Below are 17,447 nucleotides of genomic sequence, written 5' to 3'. Positions count from 1 at the left end.
AGTTCTGGTTATTGTCATTCCATTTATCTCCTTTTCTTTAAAATGCACTCTCAGGAGATCCAGCTCTGTGATTATCTGGGGGAAAATGCAGCTGAGAGAGTAATGCTGGAGAGACTCGATGTATTTACCATCTTTCTCTGCAGCCAAGGTTTGTCAGGTTGATTTCCTAGTAAGGATTCACTCGAGAATAAGCAGTAACATTGCCTTGCATTTATACTACGCTTACAGTATAACCATGTTCCAAAATTTTCTCGGGTATCATAATTCTGGGAAAGTAAGGATTTATATAGGAAATACTTTAGTTCTTATTGCAGTTTATTCCTATAGTGCCTACAGTTCCCCATAACTAAGTCCATAAAAATCTGGAAAATTATTTGCACAGTGAGGCAGAAGGTACTCATTGGTTAAATTATTAAAATCTATGAATGTAATTTAAAAATCATGAGGGTATTTTAAAGTTGGCATTTGAGTATATTTTTTCCATTCTGATAGTTGCATAGAGAGCTCTGTTATCTGGCTTGTTGCTTGAAGACACTGTGTTTCAGGGTGATTTGTTATGCAGCAGTAGATAACTGAAACAGTGGATCAAATAGCACCTGGGTTCATGAAGGGCAACTGGGATTTTGCAGAAGCATTTAGTCTCAGTTTGGCCCAGTAGCAAGCTAGGAGTGGTTTCTTAAAAGGTGAGTAGTTATCAGCAGTGGAGGACCCTAGGGGTCTTTGCTGTGATTCTTTTATTAGGGTTTACCAGAGACTCCATAACATGTCTTTGTTTACCATAGACACTTGAGGTTCCCCTGGATCTATTGGTAATGAGCAATGAAGGGAAGTGTGGAATGCATCAAAGCTAGGACCTCCTGCAAGGTTCTTCCCCCCCGCCTCTTTTTAATCTAACTATACTCACCGTGCTATATGTTGTATTCCCAGGACTTATTTACTTTATAACTGGAAGTTTGTAACTTTTGAGTCCCTTTACCCATTTTGCACACAACGTGTGCACTCCAGCATGAGCTGGGTGAGGGGCAGAAAGAGAGGGAGAGAGAGGGAGAAGCAGACTCCCTGTTGAGTGGGGAGCCTGACAGGGCTCATTTCCAGAACCCTGAGATCCGACACCTAACTGACTGAGCTACCCAGGCACCCCTTCATTCCTTCACATCTTTATCCATGCTTGTTGTTACCATGATTTAATTAATTAATTTATTTTAAAAGATTTTATTTATTTATTTGAGAGAGAGAGAGAGAGAGCATGAGCAGGGGGGAGGGGCAGAGGGAAAAGCAGACTCCTTGCTGAGCAGGGAGCCCCACTTGGGGCTTGATCTCAGGACCCCAAGATCATGACCTGAGCGGAAACCAAGAGTCAGCTGCTTAGCCAACCAAGCCACCCATATGCCTCTTGCCATGCCTTTTAATGTTTACCAATTTATTGGCTGTAAAATAAGATCCCATTGTGGTGGTAATGCATTTTGCTGATTGCTAATGAGTTTGAGCATCTTTTTACATATTTATAATTTTTGTTTTCTCTCTTGAGACATTTGTGAATTTCACCCATTTTTCTATTGGTTTATCTTTCTCACAGCTTTTTTTGATGTTATTTATGTATTTTGGGTTGAATCCTCATTTGCTTGCTTTCCTTTGGCTAGAAAGAATAAAATGGTAAGCTTATAGTGAAGATTCTCTCGTTAAGGGGTCTCCTGGGTATTTCCCTGGAAGCTATTTTCCCTCTCCATTTAGTTCTTGCCTCATTGAAGAAATTGGTGAACTTTACCCAGGACTTGGTGACCTCACCTTTTGTCCTAAAGATTGCCTGAGGAGTGGGGGTGGGGTATGGGGTTGGTGAGAGAACATGCAGGGGGAGGAGACATACCTTGATTCCTGGAATCTTCTATTTCTCTTTGTCTAGTTCCTATGTCAAATGCTGTCTTGAAGCTATGTTCCCTCCTTTGAGTGCTGCTGGTTTTTAACATGTATCTGGTGTTCATTTTGTTAGGTTTGAAGTGGGCAGGGGTCTGTGTTCTTGCTTTTTTCTACCATTTTACCATGGAAGTCTCTGACACAACTTTTTAAGGCTGCCCTTGATGTTCATTTTAAACTGGTTTCCTTAGGGTAATGGTATTGGAGAGAAGAGATATTTTTACCCTTGACTCTGTTTCTCTAGGATGGCCTTGCTTATTGATGCAAAACTCCACTAGAAGATGGTGGCAGTGGAAGTGGGTGTCACATGCCACAGACTGTGTAAAATAAAACCTCTCCCTCTCCCCATAATCGAAAATTTTTAGCCTGAGCCAGAAATCTTTTTTTCATTAAGATTTTATTTATTTATTTAACGGGGCGGGGGGCAGGGAGGGAGAGAATAAGCAGCTAGAGCAGCAGACAGAGAGGGAGAAGCAGACTCCCTGCTGAGCAGAGAGCCTGACTTGCTACTTGATCCCAGGACCCTGGGCTTAAATGACTGAGCCACCCAGGCACCCCCTTAGCCAGAAATCTTAATCCAACCATTTAGAAATAAACTCAGGCACTTTTGACATTTTTCTTATACCTTTCAGGTTTTAACGCAGTCAAATAGAGGATTTGCAACACCTCCCTCCACAGCTTTTTTTTTTTTTTTTGCCTCTAACTTTGCTGCTAAGCTTGGCTTGAGGAGAGGTGCGAATGCCTTTGCAAATAAATGGGAGATTTCTGTGCCTCAGCCAAATATGTTCAGGTCTTTGTTGCTGTCTCTTGAGAAAGTGCTTGTCTTGCTGAGCCTTCAGTGTCCCCATTCATTCTGGCATCCACAGACTTGTTACCCATTACCCATCCAGTCCTTCACTTCAGGTCCAATCCCGCATCCTCTCATTCCTGGCTGTGTGAATTAGTTTTCTATTACTGTGCAACAAATGACCATAGACCTAATGGTATAAGACAACAGTCACATGTTCTCTCAAAATTTCTATAGATCAGAAGTCTGGGCACCGTTTAGCTGAGCCCACTGCTCAGTGTCTTACCCAGCTGCAATCAAGGGGTTGGCCAGGTTGTGTTCTCACCTGGAGGTTCTGGGGAAGCATCTACTTCTCAGCTCACACCAGCTGTTGGCAGAATTCATTTCCTTGTGGTTATATGACTGAGGTCCTCATTTTCTTGCTAGATGTCAGTCAGGGGCCACTCTCAGCTTCTAGAGAGTGGTCCCTCAGGTGCTTGCCAAAAGGCCCTCCTCACTACATGGCTGTTTGCTTGCTCAAGGCCAAGAGAAGACTCTCTTTCATTTCCAATCTCTCCCCATAAGGAAGGGCCTTTAAAGGGCTCACCTATTTAGGTCAGCCCACCCAGCATAATCTCCCACTTGATTAACTTCAAGTCAGCTGATTAGGCACCTTAATTACATCCTCAAACTCCCTTCACCCTTGCCATATAAGATCACCTAATCATAGTTGTAAAATCTCGTCATATTCACACACAGTACTCATACTCAAGGAGAGGGAGCATACGGGGCAGACACAGGGGGTGGGAATCTTGAGACTCTCAGAAGTCTCAGAATCTTGAGACTCTAAGACTATGCTGTGGGACCCTCAGGGCTCTAGTTCTCTCTGCTGACTTCTGTGTCTCTCTTGGAGTCTGGGGCGTGGAATTTTAGATGTTCTGTTGTGTCACCCAGGGACTGAGAGGAACCTGAGGGCTCTTTCCAGCCTTGTCATGCAGTCTGCCATTCCCCTCTGTGGCCACAGGCCTGCAAGGCAGAGGGCTTCTCACTGAGCTCTGTTTCAGATCCTGAGGCTTAGAGGGAGAGCCACTTCCCTTTTTTTCCTACAAGTCCTGGCTGAGGTGGGCAAAGAATAGGACTCTCATATCATTTCTAATTCTTTTCTTTTTTTGCCAAATTCTTGCCACCCCCTCCAATCCACAAAAGTTTTATTTGCTCTCCTCATTGGCAGATGGGGGAGGGATAGAAGAGAAGACTGGTTAAATACTCTTCCAGATCTTTTCCTAATGGCAAGACCTCAGCTCCATAAGCTTTAAAGCTAAAAATTAACTTCTTTTGTTCCTATTTGCATATCATCTATGGTCTAGCTTTCGGGCAGCAGAGGCCAGGATTAGTTTAAACAGGGGTGGGAACTACAGGGTAAACAAAAGGATTACAAGGCTATCTCATGGCTCCCCTTCCCCTATTTATGGGTTAATGCTTCATATATAACCTGCCACATTAATTTCTAAAACAGTCTCAGTTTTCTAAGTCATCCTGAGAATTGGATTAGTTCCATGTCAATTTTTATGCCTCATCTACTATATTCTTTATCTATGAACATTTTCGCCCTTCTCTGAGCAGGTGGAAACCCCAGAGAAGGGCAAATTGAAACAGTTCTAGAAATTAACAAAATGTTAATTAAGTTTCCCCTTGCTGAAGGAAAAGCTGAACTTGGCAGTGTTTCAGGGAGAATAAAGGACTCATGCTTATACTAATTAAGAGTGTTACTCAAGTGAAATAATTGGAAGTCAGTGCAAACCCAAAGCTTAGTAAACATAAAGAATGGTGCTGAGTTGGAATAAAAATAAATGGGTAAAATGATGTGTCCAAAAAACCGTTGGTATTTCTCACCAGAATAGTTATGTTAGGATAATTTTACACTCAGCTTCTAACCACCATTTCCCTCCATCCCCAACCCTCAATACCCAGGCTCGATTGTCATGTAAACAATCTGCTAATCTTGTGGCATTAATGCAACTCATGGAAAAATCTCAAAGGAGAATGTAGTGACCTTGGTTGGCCTGTTTCCTTAATCAGATGGTGACATCGTCTGGCTGCTAATTCACCAGGCAGAGCTTCGGGGGGCACTGCTCCTCTCACCTGCCCATTTTCAGTCTTCCTGACTGCTTTCTTCATGTTCTTTCATCTCATTTCCAAAGGAATAGGTTTATCTTGGGCAAAGTCATCTCATTTCCACACAGATCATTTCTGAGGGCTCATTTCCTCTTGATTTTTACTTTTCTTTTTTTCTTTTGAATTTATCTTTGCTTTACCTGGATAGTATAACTTTTTGGTGAAGAGCAGATTTTTTTTTAAATTTCATTTATTTATTTGAGAGAGAGAATGAGAGAGAGAGCATGAGAGGGGGGAGGGTCAGAGGGAGAAGCAGACTCCCTGCTGAGAAGGGAGCCCGATGCGGGACTCGATCCCCGGACTCCAGGATCATGACCTGAGCTGAAGGCAGACGCTTAACCAACTGAGCCACCCAGGCACCCGAAGAGCAGATTTTTATCTTTGTATCCCCAGTGTCTAACATGAACAACAGGAACATAGTAGCTGCTCATCTTGTTGATAATATGAGCACATGAATGAAGTATTTATCTACTTATCTATCTCTCCATTAGATAGTACCAAACACACTGCCTGGGACATAGTAGGTTCTCAAGTGACGTTTACTGAGTAAATGAATTACAACCAGGGGCTTACTGATGTATCTCAGCATACTGCAAAAGAATAATAAGCTCTGAATAGAATTTGAGAATATAGTATCATAGAAGTAGGTAACAAAAGGTTGCCAAGTTGGTCTTCAAACAATTACTGGGAAATGGGGCAAGAAGAATGCAATGAGGGATAATTTTTAAGAGACTATACGTGAGTGTTCTTGCGATGCAGACTTTACAGAGTCAAGCACATTTCTGATTTGAAGCAGAGAACAAACACATCATCTCTTTCCTTGAGATGAAATACAAACTCTAAATGCTCTCTTGAAAATCATTATGAAATCCTTTCAACCAAATGGCCTCAGGGAGTTGAAATCGAAGCTGATATCTGAGTCAGACAGTGGGAATAATTTTCATTAGCGGAACTTCTTGTGCCACTGCTGATTTGGTAAATACCTCAGAGCACATCCCATTTATTCCCCCAGTGGATGACCTTAATTTGCTTCAGCCAAAATGAACAAAGAAATGATGAAGAACAGAGCCTGTTTCTTTCGCAGTGATATGTTCAGGTTTGAAAATCAGATGAGATGATGATCTATTTTTTCTATCTGTGTTCCTCTCAACATTTTCCAAGCTCTTTATTCTTTCCTCCATCTTTGCCCACAGTTTTAAAATACATTTTAATTATCTGGATATAGTCATTTTTCCTGCCATGTTAACCTTATAGAATCTGATTTTCTATTTCTAGATTAACTAAGGTGATAATTAAAACAAAACAAAACAAAACAAAAAAACCCTAAGGTGATAATTAGTTTGATTCCAGATGTGTCATATTTTTCTTCTTGTTAATCCAGATGTCCAAATTGATAACAACATACCCAAATTTGAGCAGCATCTCAATTTCTTTGAAGTAGTGTTATGTACTGGGAAGACCATAGGTTTTAGAATCAGACATATCTCTTTGACTCCTGACTTTTACTTACTCCAAGATGTGTGACTTTGAGTATATTTCTTAATATTTCCTGATTGGAAAAATGTGAAAAAAACCCAACTACATCATAGGAATTGCTTGAGATTTAATTAAATTAAAAGACCTCCTTAGTAAATGATATTTTTTTTTCCCCAAGCAAACACTTCAACTAACATTGGAGTTTAATGTTCATTCTCTAATCTTACTTTAAAGAGCTTTGCTAAAGACTAGTTTTAGCATCAGTAAATGCAGCAATAATTAGCAATAAGAAATTAAGATTTTGTGACACTTAAAAATGATATTTTGGTGATACAGCTCTATTCTCTGCAAATTGAATAGTTGAAAAGAAAGTGATAATCCATATTTAATACAATATTTTATTTCACTGATGAGGAAAGTGTAATTGAACAAGAAGTTGATCAACTTGGAGAAGATCACACACACAGTTAAGTCTGATTATATTCATGGATTTCCAGTTAAGGGCTAATATACTACATCCAGTGATTTCTCACTACTGTCCTCCTTCCGTTTGTATCATCTCCATCCTACTTCAGAACCTCACTGCTTCTCACCAAGACTAGATCAAGAACATTTTACTTGGCACATCTGTCTTCAAGTTGCTCTTCTCTCCAACCCATCCTCCAAAATTGGTATGGTCAGATTAATCAGATTATTACATTCTCCTGCTCAGATACCTCTACTAGTTCTCCATTTTCTATTAAGTCATTTCCAAACTCATTAGCCTGGCAGTCAATGTCCTTCACAATATGGCCTCATGTTCATACATTTATTTGACAAGTGGTATTGAGTGCCTACTATAAGCCATGTCTAGGTTCTGGGAATATAACAGTGAACTAAACATAATCTCTGCCCTCACAGAGTTTATATTCTAGTTCAGTGGTTCTCAAAGTATAGCAGGGGATCTGGAGGAGCTCTGACACCCACTCAGGGTATCTGCAAAGTGAAAATTACTTTCATAATGATACTAAGACATTATTTGTCATTTTGACTCTCATTTTTTTATGTGTATACAGGGAAGTTTTCCAGGGCTACCTGATATGTGCTATTACAGCAGATCGAATGTGGATTGAATGTGGAAGCAGACGTGGTAATCTAGCTGTCTTTTATAGGTTAGAAATTAAGGAGGATTGCAAAAATACAAAGCAATGCTACTCTTTTAATGATTTTGTTTGAAAACACTTTTTCCATAAAAATATTATTTACATGAACATGTAATGGGTTTATTTTTGTTATTTTAAAATGCATTAATAAATATTTTAAAATTTATCAATTTAAATTCTTTTGTTTTTTTCAAAAACAGCTTTATTGAAATATAACTGTTATATAAAATACTGCATATGTTTAGTGTATATAATTTGATGAATTTGGATATATGCACATATCCATGAAACCATTGCCATAGTCAAGGTAATAAACATATTCATCACCTCCAAAAGTTTCCTCATGTCCCCCTTCCCCTGTTTTTGTGGTAAGAACAATGAACATGAAATCTATTCTCTTCACAAAACTTTTAAGTGCAGCAATATAGTGTTCTTAACTACAGGCATTATGTTGTTACAGCAGGTCTCTAGAAATTATTCATCTTGTATAACTAAAACTTTCTACCAGTTTTAATACAGCAGGTATTTATAGATGTATCCTATATAAACTAAAGCTCTTTGGGGCCCTTAGTAATTTTTTAAAAGATTTATTTATTTATTTGAGAGAGAAAGAGAGAGAGAGCTGGGGGAGGGGCAGGGGAGGAGAAAGAGAATCTCAGGCAGACTCCCTATTGAGCATGAAGCCCTATGCAGGGCTCAATTTCATGACCCATGAGATTATGACCTGAGCCAAAATCAAGAGTCAGATGCTTAACTGACTGAGCCATCCAGGCACCCCAGCCCTTAGTAATTTTTAAGAATGTAAAGTGGTCCTGAGACCAAAATATTTGAGATTTGAAATTCTAGTTATTCTAAAAATAAGCAGATAACATAGAGTTAGTATAATAGAGCATCAGATAATAACAAAGGTCGTGAAAAAAAAATGCAGCTGGGAAAGGAAATAGATCAATTGGATGATCAGTAAGGATCACGATCTGTGCTCTGGTTAAACTGAATCACCTAACCTTCCCTGAACACAGTCCATGCTTTTCTACTTCCATGCTTTGTAATGCTGTTTCTTCTACCTGTTTTGTCTTTCTTCCCATTTTCATTTCTTAAATATCAATTCTTTCAGGGCACAACTGAAATGTCACCTGAGCCATGATTCTTTCCCTCATTTTCTTCTAACAGAAGTGATTTATCTCCCTTTTATTGTTCCTAGCCTCAATGATAATATTTTGATCTTATAACCCTCATAATTTTATGCTTTGTACAAATTTATAGTTATGTGTATACCACTCATACCCTTCTCAAGTTTATGCAACTTCTTAAAGTTGGGGGCTGTTTTTTATTTACCTGAGTACAAACCTTCTTTGTACCAGTGAGGCTTAGGTTCAGAAATAACAGAAAACCTCCAAATAATAGTGGTTTCATCAAGATGGAAGTGTATTGTTTCTCATGTAAGTCAGGTAGTGAACAGTCCAGGGCTCGAGTAGTGAGTCCTGGTATAAAAGTCTTTAGGGCTGGTAACTCCTTCCAGCTTACTGCTCTAGTATCCTAAGACTGTGGTCCTCAGCCTCCAGATAGCAGCATCATTGTTTCAGTAGGAAGAAAGGAGAGAGAGACAAAGATAAGGGGGCTAACAATATGTATCAGCTCTCTGTTAAGGAAGGTTCCTGGAAGCTGCTAAGGTGACTCTTCTATTTGTACCCCATTGGTAGAACTTAGTCACATGGGCATACCTAACTGCAGAGGAGGCTGGAGAATGTAGTCTTTTTTTAAAGATTGATTGATTTATTTATTTATGAGAGAGAGCGCGGGTGCTTAAGAATGGGCACGTGTGCATGTGCATGTGTTGGGGGGTGCAGAGGGAGAGAGAGAATCTCAAGAAGACTCCCTGCTGAGCGTGGAGCCCAAGGCAAGGCTTGATCTCATGACCCTGAGATCATGACCTGAGTCAGTTGCTCAACCTACTGAGCCACCCAGGTGTCCCAAGGCTGGGAAATGTAGTCTTCATTTTTAGTGGTCTTGTGCTCAGCTGTGGACAAAGGGGAGAATAAATATTGGGGGACTACTCTCAGTGTCTCTTACACTCACTTCTCAAAGTGTCTACCATAGGCGCTAATTCCAGTTAAAGGCTTAAAATTAACTAGCAGGTAGGTAATACCGAGCTTCAATTTCAGAATTATTTGTTGGAGAATGAATACAGGGGGACTTTTACTCATTGTAATTTGCTTGTTTTCTTTAAAGGAGGTATTAGAAATGATTAAGGAACTCTACAATCTATCTTTTCAAACTGAATTATGACAGTGTTCATCAGTTGCTCAATTGCTACCATTAGGCCACGAAGCCTTTTTTAGAACTCCCACTTTGCTGTTATCACCATTTCACCTTCTGCTTACCCTTCCCAATAGTGATAAAGACTTCACTCAACCCTTTCTTGCCTGAAGTGTCCCCATCCTTTCCTGTGTCACGTGATACCCTGGCCTAAGGTTTTCCCTATAGACTTATCACAGGGAAAAAATACCTCCTAGAGGGCACCTGGGTGGCTTAGTCGGTTAAGCATCTGTCTTTGGCTCAGGTCATCCTGGGATTGAGTCCCATATTGGGTTCCCCGCTCAGTGGGGAATCTTCTCCTTCTATCCCTTCCCCCTGCTTATGATCTCTCTCTTTCTCTCTTGGGTAAATAAATAAAATCTTAAAAAAAAAAAAGAAAAAGAAAAAAAAATACCTCCTAGAAAAAACCCCTGGTGTCTTGCTCAAATTATTAGGTTAGTATGCATATTTTTCCACATAAAAGTGGATAAAAGAACATTTATAATTTCAAAGTACTAAAAATACTGGAGCATTGAACCTATGCTCTGTATTTGTTTTCCAATTTCTTCTCACTGCATGCATATTTTTGTAAATAATAGAGACTAACTTTAAGTTTTGAGCCTGGATCTTTATTTACACAAAATGTTTCACTAGGATCTATAGAAGCATCCTTTGACCACCTCTACCCTCTCCTCCACACCTTTGCATGCACAATATCTACATCTGGTTCTTAGCACTTCCAGGAAGCACTCACTCCTTCACAAAGAAAAGTTTGAAATTTCTACACCATTGGAGTTGTATTTAAAATAGTCCATCTGGTCTATAGTAATTGTCTATAAATATAGAAACTTGCAGTTTTAGGATTAACCCAGAGATTAATTCTTTGAGAAAGTTGAAATAAAAAAAGAGAACTTGTTAGAGATGGCATTTACTGTGTTTGTTGTTACTTAATTTTTCTTTCTTTTCTTTTTTTTTAAGATTTTATTTATTTACTTTGACAGAGAGCAAGAGCACAAGCAAGGGTAGGGGCAGAGGCAGAGGGAGAAGCAGGCTTCCCACTGAGCAAGGAGCCCGATGTGGGACTTGATCCCAGGACCCTGGGATCATGACCTGAGCCGAAGGCAGACACTTAATCGACTGAGCCACCCAGGCGTCCCTTAATTTTTCATTTGTACGTCTTATTCTCTTTGGACTATATACTTTTTGAGGACTATGCTGAAACAGTGTCTGAAACAGCAGTTATAAAGTGAAACAGAGTTGCCATTAGCTGACAAAAATTAAGACAATGATGATGAAATGGGATTTGTCTTACCATGGAATGGAATTTTCACAAAAGAAATGAACACTATAGAGGAAGTGTTCATCATCTATCCATTTATCTCACAAATACTTATTGAGGGCCAACCACAGTGCCCAGCACTATGGTAGATACTAGGAAACAGTGGAGAGCAATATTGATATAGTCTCTGTCCTTATGGTATGTACAGCCTAGAAGAGAAAGACAAAGAAATAATTAATGTAAAATATGATGAATGCTTGTCAGAGAAGCACAGATTGGGAGTACTCAAGGTGGGGGGTGCATTTAACCTAGTTGTAGTCTTTATGGAGTTTTCACATACAAATAACTTATTTGAGCCTCACAAAGGCAGAGGAATTATTCTTCTCATTTATAGATGAGGAATTAGTCTCAGAAATTAGCAAGACCCAGGGCACCTGGGTGGCTCAGTCATTAAGCGTCTGCCTTCAGCTCAGGTCATGATCCCAGGGTCCTGGGATCAAGCCCCGCATCAGGCTCCCTGCTTGGCGGGGAGCCTCTTCTCCCTCTCCATCTGCGTACCACTCCCCCTGCTTGTGCTCTCTCTCTCTCTCTCTCTCAAAGAAATAAATAAAATCTTTAAAAAAATATAGTAAGACCCAATATCCCGTAGGCTCAGAGCTGGGCTTGTGACTCTAAACCCAGTGTTCTCATCACTGTCCCACACAGTAGCTGGAGTGCCAAGGGGTGTGACATCTGTGGCTGTGCTATGTCTGCTCCCAGTCTTTTTGCCCTCACCCCAAGCTTACAGTAATTAATTACAGATTAATTAATCATTGGCATCCATTGCAGCTGCCTGGAAGCCATGTGGTGTTCTGGCCAGCAGGGCTGTAAGTGCTCTTTAACTAGGGCTGGTAATCTAGTGTTCATTCTGGGAGCAGCCCCTACAATTAGGAAAGGGGCCAGGGGATCTTTCAAGCAGACAGAAACTACAGAAACTCAGCCAAAAAGCCTTATTAGGATGAGCTATCATGCAGCAGTATGCTCAGTGGTCTGTTTTCCTGTCCTATTAAGTAGAAGTCAGTTGCTTCAAAGAGAAAACAATATTGACGTGTCCAAGTTCATTTTATCTTATGTTTAGTACTATTGAGTTGGACAGAATAATTAACACTGCTCTTGGGCATTTTCCTTTATCGTTCTGAATACTCAACTGAATACCCAACCATTCCCTGATTCTTCCAGAAAAACTTCTTTCTTATGAATTGTTGAACCTCTTGGAAATTTCCAAGAGTCTCTCAGGGAGTAGTGTGCTCTATTAAAAACCCTGGTAAAATTGAGGAGCTGGTGATAATTATTTCCTTGATTTGTGGTATAGTAGACAGACCATGGACTTGGGGATCAACCTGAATTATCTCAACGCTTTCACTTTCTAGTTGTGTCAATTTGGGAAAGTTTCTGGACTTCCTTGTGCCTCAGTTTCTTCAAAGGATGGTTGTGAGGATTAGAAGAAAAATACGTAATGTAGCTAGTACAGTGTCTGGGACATAATTGGTCCAATAAATGGGAAATATTATGATGGTCAAAACCCCCCCTTTTTTCCCCTGAGAACTCAGTGCATATTCTAGTATCTCTCTAAACCTGACTCTTCTGGCAATGCTAGTTCCTCAGGACCTTTTCCTTTATTATAAATTTATTTCCTTTTTATTTACTGAGGTATAATTGACATAGAATTATATTGTTTCAGGTGTACAACATAGTAATTCAACATTTGTATGTATTGCAAAATAGTCACCACAATGTAAGTGAAATAATGTGGTATTTGTCTCTCTCTGTCTGACTTATTTCACTTAGCATAATACCCTCAAAGTCAATCCAGGTTGTTGCAAATGGCAAGATTTTAAGATTTTATTCTTTTTTTAATGGTTGAGTAACATTCCATCGTGTGTGTGTGTGCGTGCATATATATATATATATATCTTTATCTATTCATCCATCAATGGACACTTAAGTTGTTTCCATATCTTGGCTATCATAAATAATGCTGCAATGAACAAGGGGTGCATATGTCTTTTTGAATTAGTGTTTTTATTTTCCTCAGATACCCAGAAATAGAATTGCCAAATTGTATGGTAGTTCTATTTTTAATTTTTTGAGGAAACTATACTGTTTTCCATAGTGGTTGCGCCAAATTACATTCTCACCAACAGTGCACAAGAGTTCCCTTTTCTCCACATCCTCACCAACACTTGTTATTTCTTGTCTTTTTGACAATAGTCATTCTGATAGGTGTGAGGTGGTATCTCATTGTGGTTTTGATTTGTATTTCCCTGATGAGTAGTGGTGTTGAGCATATTTTCATGTGCCTGTTGGCCATCTGTATATCTTCTTTGGAAAAACATATAGTCAGATCTCCTACCCATTTTAAATTGGATCTTTTTGTTGTTATTTAGTTGTATGAGTTCTTTATAGATTTTGGATATTATCTCCTTATCAGATACAGATATATGATCAGCAAATATCTTCTGTCCAGTAGGTTTCCTTCTTGTGATGGTTTCCTTTGTTTTGCAAAAGCTTAGTTTGATGTAGTCCCACTATTTATTTTTTCTTGTGTTTTTCTTGCCTTTGGAGTCAGATCCAAAAAACCCCCAAACCCCCAAAACCCAAAACGTCACTAAGATTGATGTCAAGTAACTTATAGCCTAAAGCATCTAAGATGTCCTAGTATGTAAGCAGTGCCCGGTGTTGGGGACTTTGGGGATTATAGTATACAAAAGTCAAAGCAGACAGTCATGCACAGTAGATCCTCTGCTATCTACATTCCCACTTCCTTTGTAGGAGACTTAGGGAATTAGCCCAGTCATTGAAGGTTTATAGGATCCAAAACTGTAGTGGTGGGGTGAGATACAGACAGTGTAGATGATTGTAAAACATAAGTGAACATGTGGATGTTAGGACAATGCTTCTTAAAATCTCTGTACCCTCTGTCTCAAAATCATCTGGAGGACTTAAAATACAGATAACTAGAAAATCTGGGGGCTGGATCCTGGGGATATCCATTTTAAATAGGATACTGAGAGGATCTTGTATACTTTTTTTTAAAATATTTTATTTATTTATTTGAGAGAGAGAATGAGATAGAGCATGAGAAGGGGGAGGGTCAGAGGGAGAAGCAGACCCCCCGCTGAGCAGGGAGTCCGATGCGGGACTCGATCCCGGGACTCCAGGATCATGACTGGAGCCAAAGGCAGTTGCTTAACCGACTGAGCCAGGCGCCCAGGATCTTGTATACTTTAAGGTTAAAGAAGAGTGGATAATTCATATTAGATGCCAGGTTGAGAGCCATATCAAAGAGTCCTGATATGAAGGATCACTGACCCTGTGAAGAAGTTACCTTTTCCTCACTCATTGAAGAGTGGTTTACAGAAAGGCTGGTTATGTGAAAAAGAAATCTGGGGACAAGACTTTTGTCCTGGCAGTAGGATTGCAAGATCTCTGTCTGGAAAGAGAGTTGAGGTTTCTGGAATAAGAATCAAGGCAAAAAGAATTCCAAGGACAAGAAATGAAGCAGAGAGACTGGGGATTGGGCAAGATATGATAGAAGATTTGCAACAGGTTTGCCTGTTTACCTCCCACCCTCCCCAACTAGGCGGTGGTCTCCCTGAGGGTTGCATTCATAACTTCTTTATCTACATTTCTTTTGTACTTAATATAGGGCTTAGCACAAAGTAGGTGATTCTGCTTTGAAGGTAAGATAGACGTTAAATGACTCACTTCAGTCAAACTCAACAAACGTTAGTTGGGTGTCTACTCTGTGCAATGGCTTAACAACACAGTGGTGAATAAAATATAGTCCTTGCAAGACTGTTGAATCTCAGATCTGTACCTCTGAAACAAATAATGCAATATATGTTAAGAAAAAAAAAGAAGAAGAAGAAGGTAGCGGGAGGGGAAGAATGAAGCTGGGGAAATCGGAGGGGTAGACGAACCATGAGAGACGATGGACTCTGAAAAACAAACAGGGTTCTAGAGGGGAGGGGGGTGGGAGGATGGGTTAGCCTGGTGGTGGGTATTGAGGAGGGCACATTCTGCATGGAGCACTGGGTGTTATGCACAAACAATGAATCATGGAACACTTCATCTAAAACTAATGATGTAATGTATGGGGATTAACATAAGAATAAAAAAAAATTAAAAAAAAATATAGTCCTTGCTCTGAAGGAGACCAAGAGGTTAAAAAAAAGAATGACCCAATTACAACGTTATAGGAGATGTTGAAGGGGAAATTATCTCGGGAATTTGAGAGGGGAGAATCTTTCCCTGGGACTTAACAACTGGTCAGGGTGTGTTCTACAGTCAGGGCAGTGAAGGACTTTCCAAGTGGAGAAAACAGCCAGAACATAGGTAGGAAGGAATGAAAATGAAGGTATCTTGGGAGGTGGTGTCTGGGCTCTGATGGGTAAGAGCACAGCGCAGATCATGGGTAGTGGGTTCTGGACCTTGTGGATCATATTAACATTTATTCTGAAGGAAAAAAAATTTTTTGCTCTTTATCTAATGAGTTGAGGATGGATGCTAACTAAACTTACTTATTGTGGCAATCATTTCACAATATATGCTAGTCAAGCCATTATGCTGTATAACTTAAACTTATATAGTGATGTCAATTATATCTCAAAATAAACTGGGAAAAAAAACCCTACTTCTCTCTATAGAGGTATTCTAGTTAATCAGTTAAGAAGGAATGTTAAGAGAGGGACGCCTGGGTGGCTCAATCTGTTAAGCGCCTGCCTTCGGCTCAGGTCGTGATTCCAGAGTCCTGGGATCAAGTCCCGCATCAGGCACCCTGCTCAGTGTGGAGCTTGCGTCTCCCTCTCCCTCTGCTCCTCCCCCTCACTCTCTCTCAAATAAATAAATAAAATCTTTCTTAAAGATTTTATTAGAGAGAGAGAGAACACAAGCAGGGGGAGTGGCAGGCAGAGGGAGAAGCAGGCTCCCCGCTGAGCAGGGAGCCTGATGCGGGACTCGATGCCAGGACCTTGGGATCATGACCTGAGCAACATTTATTCTGAAAACATTTGGATTTGTCAAAGTGTTTTAAGGGTTTGGAATCACACAATTCAACTTCTATTTAGAAGCTGAATGTGGACTGCATGGTCTGGAGGAGGCAGAGAGGCTAGAACAATCTGGGCAGGGCAGCAGAGTGAGCAAAAGTTTAATTAAATGAATTACTGCTGAGGTATTAATGGTAAATAATGGTTTAAGACAGGTACCCTCTGAGTGAGCAGTTTGCCTTTGAATAGGCTCGCCACACTGGAGGAGGTGTGAATACTATAATAGATTTCCCAGGTCCTAGGAGGGCACTTTTTGTTGTCTGTTATTTATTCTCCCCACTCCACGGCTGGTTCTTCCTAGCTGACCTGCCCTGAAAATGAAATGCAGTTCTGTGATCTGGAGGAGAATTCACAGGCTCCAGAGGACAGGTTGCTTTGTGATTTTTAACAATTGACCAGCATGAGCCCTTTCTCTTTACCTTGAAGAGTTCCTCCTCATGTCAAAGCCACTACAAATGAACATTATCTGTCAGGTCTCAAACCACACTGAGTTTTGAGAACAGAGCCAGCAACTTGTCTTTTCCCAAAATGGTATTTGGTCTCAGGACCAGGATTTACAAGCCCAACTGCTGTTATTATATGGATTCTTCTTCTTATTTTTTTAATATGGAATGCTTCAAAAAAATAAATATGGAACACTTCACAAATTTGCGTGTTATGGTTGTGCAGAGACCATGCTAATCTCTGTATTGTTCCAATGTTAGTACATGTGCTGCTGAAGTGAGCACTGGGTTCTTTTTACCAAGTCCTAGTGTCACATTTTCTCAGCTCTGAGAAAAGTTCTTGTTTTGAGGTCAATAAATGTGTTAGAAAGTTGTGTGAGTTAAAAGAAACTTAAAAAGTTATTAAAATTGTTCTCTTTTTCCATTCTTTCATTCTTTCCTACCTACCCCTTCCTCGTGAACCCAAAAAACATACTCTCTCTGCAAATAAACTCTGTGTTTAGAGAATAACAGAAATAACACATCATATGGTCTGATTTTGCCTGGATTGTGTAGTATTGACATACGAGAAGGAATGTTGGATCAAAAATAAAAACACCTGGGTTATGTTCCTTTCAATGGCATTAACTAGATGTGTAACCTGGGGCACTTTACTTCACTTTTCCCAGACTTAACTGCTATAATATGAGGGAGATGGATTATATTCTATCTCTATAGTTCTTTCTAATTCTAAGAATTGGGGATTCTATAAGCTACACTGGAGTGATGACATATTTTTTCACGTGAGCGGGAACATCTTGAGTGCTGCTTTGAAAAAGTTGATTCACCTGTGGAATGGGCATTTGTTTTTTTAAGATTATTTATTTATTTATT

The 17,447-nt window shown here is 39.8% G+C and overlaps 1 protein-coding gene and 1 non-coding gene across 3 annotated transcripts in view; one reads left to right on the top strand and one right to left on the bottom strand.

Annotated features, from left to right (window-relative positions):
• Positions 1-17,447, top strand: part of GIPC2 (GIPC PDZ domain containing family member 2) — a 346,096-nt gene that overhangs the window by 145,067 nt on the left and 183,582 nt on the right. The window contains exon 6 of one of the 2 annotated variants that reach the window (XM_064588940.1): positions 7,384-7,558. The exons of the other annotated variant lie outside the window; for it this stretch is intronic. Within the exon in view, the coding sequence (XP_064445010.1) occupies positions 7,384-7,406 (23 nt within the window). The 3' untranslated portion in view covers positions 7,407-7,558. Of the gene's footprint in view, positions 1-7,383; positions 7,559-17,447 lie in introns of those variants that run through there. 2 annotated transcript variants of the gene reach the window in all.
• On the bottom strand, positions 16,756-16,859 carry LOC123860646 (U6 spliceosomal RNA). Its single transcript, XR_006794770.1, has one exon. It is a non-coding gene; the product is annotated as a U6 spliceosomal RNA (small nuclear RNA).

Source organism: Mirounga angustirostris, unplaced genomic scaffold (assembly GCF_029215605.1).
Source record: "Mirounga angustirostris isolate CCGP_5_RB_7025 unplaced genomic scaffold, mMirAng1.0.hap1 SCAF_4, whole genome shotgun sequence".
In the NCBI taxonomy this organism is placed as follows: domain Eukaryota; kingdom Metazoa; phylum Chordata; class Mammalia; order Carnivora; family Phocidae; genus Mirounga; species Mirounga angustirostris.
The sequence above is the reverse complement of the archived record's forward strand: the minus strand, read 5'-3'. Positions and strand labels throughout refer to the sequence as shown.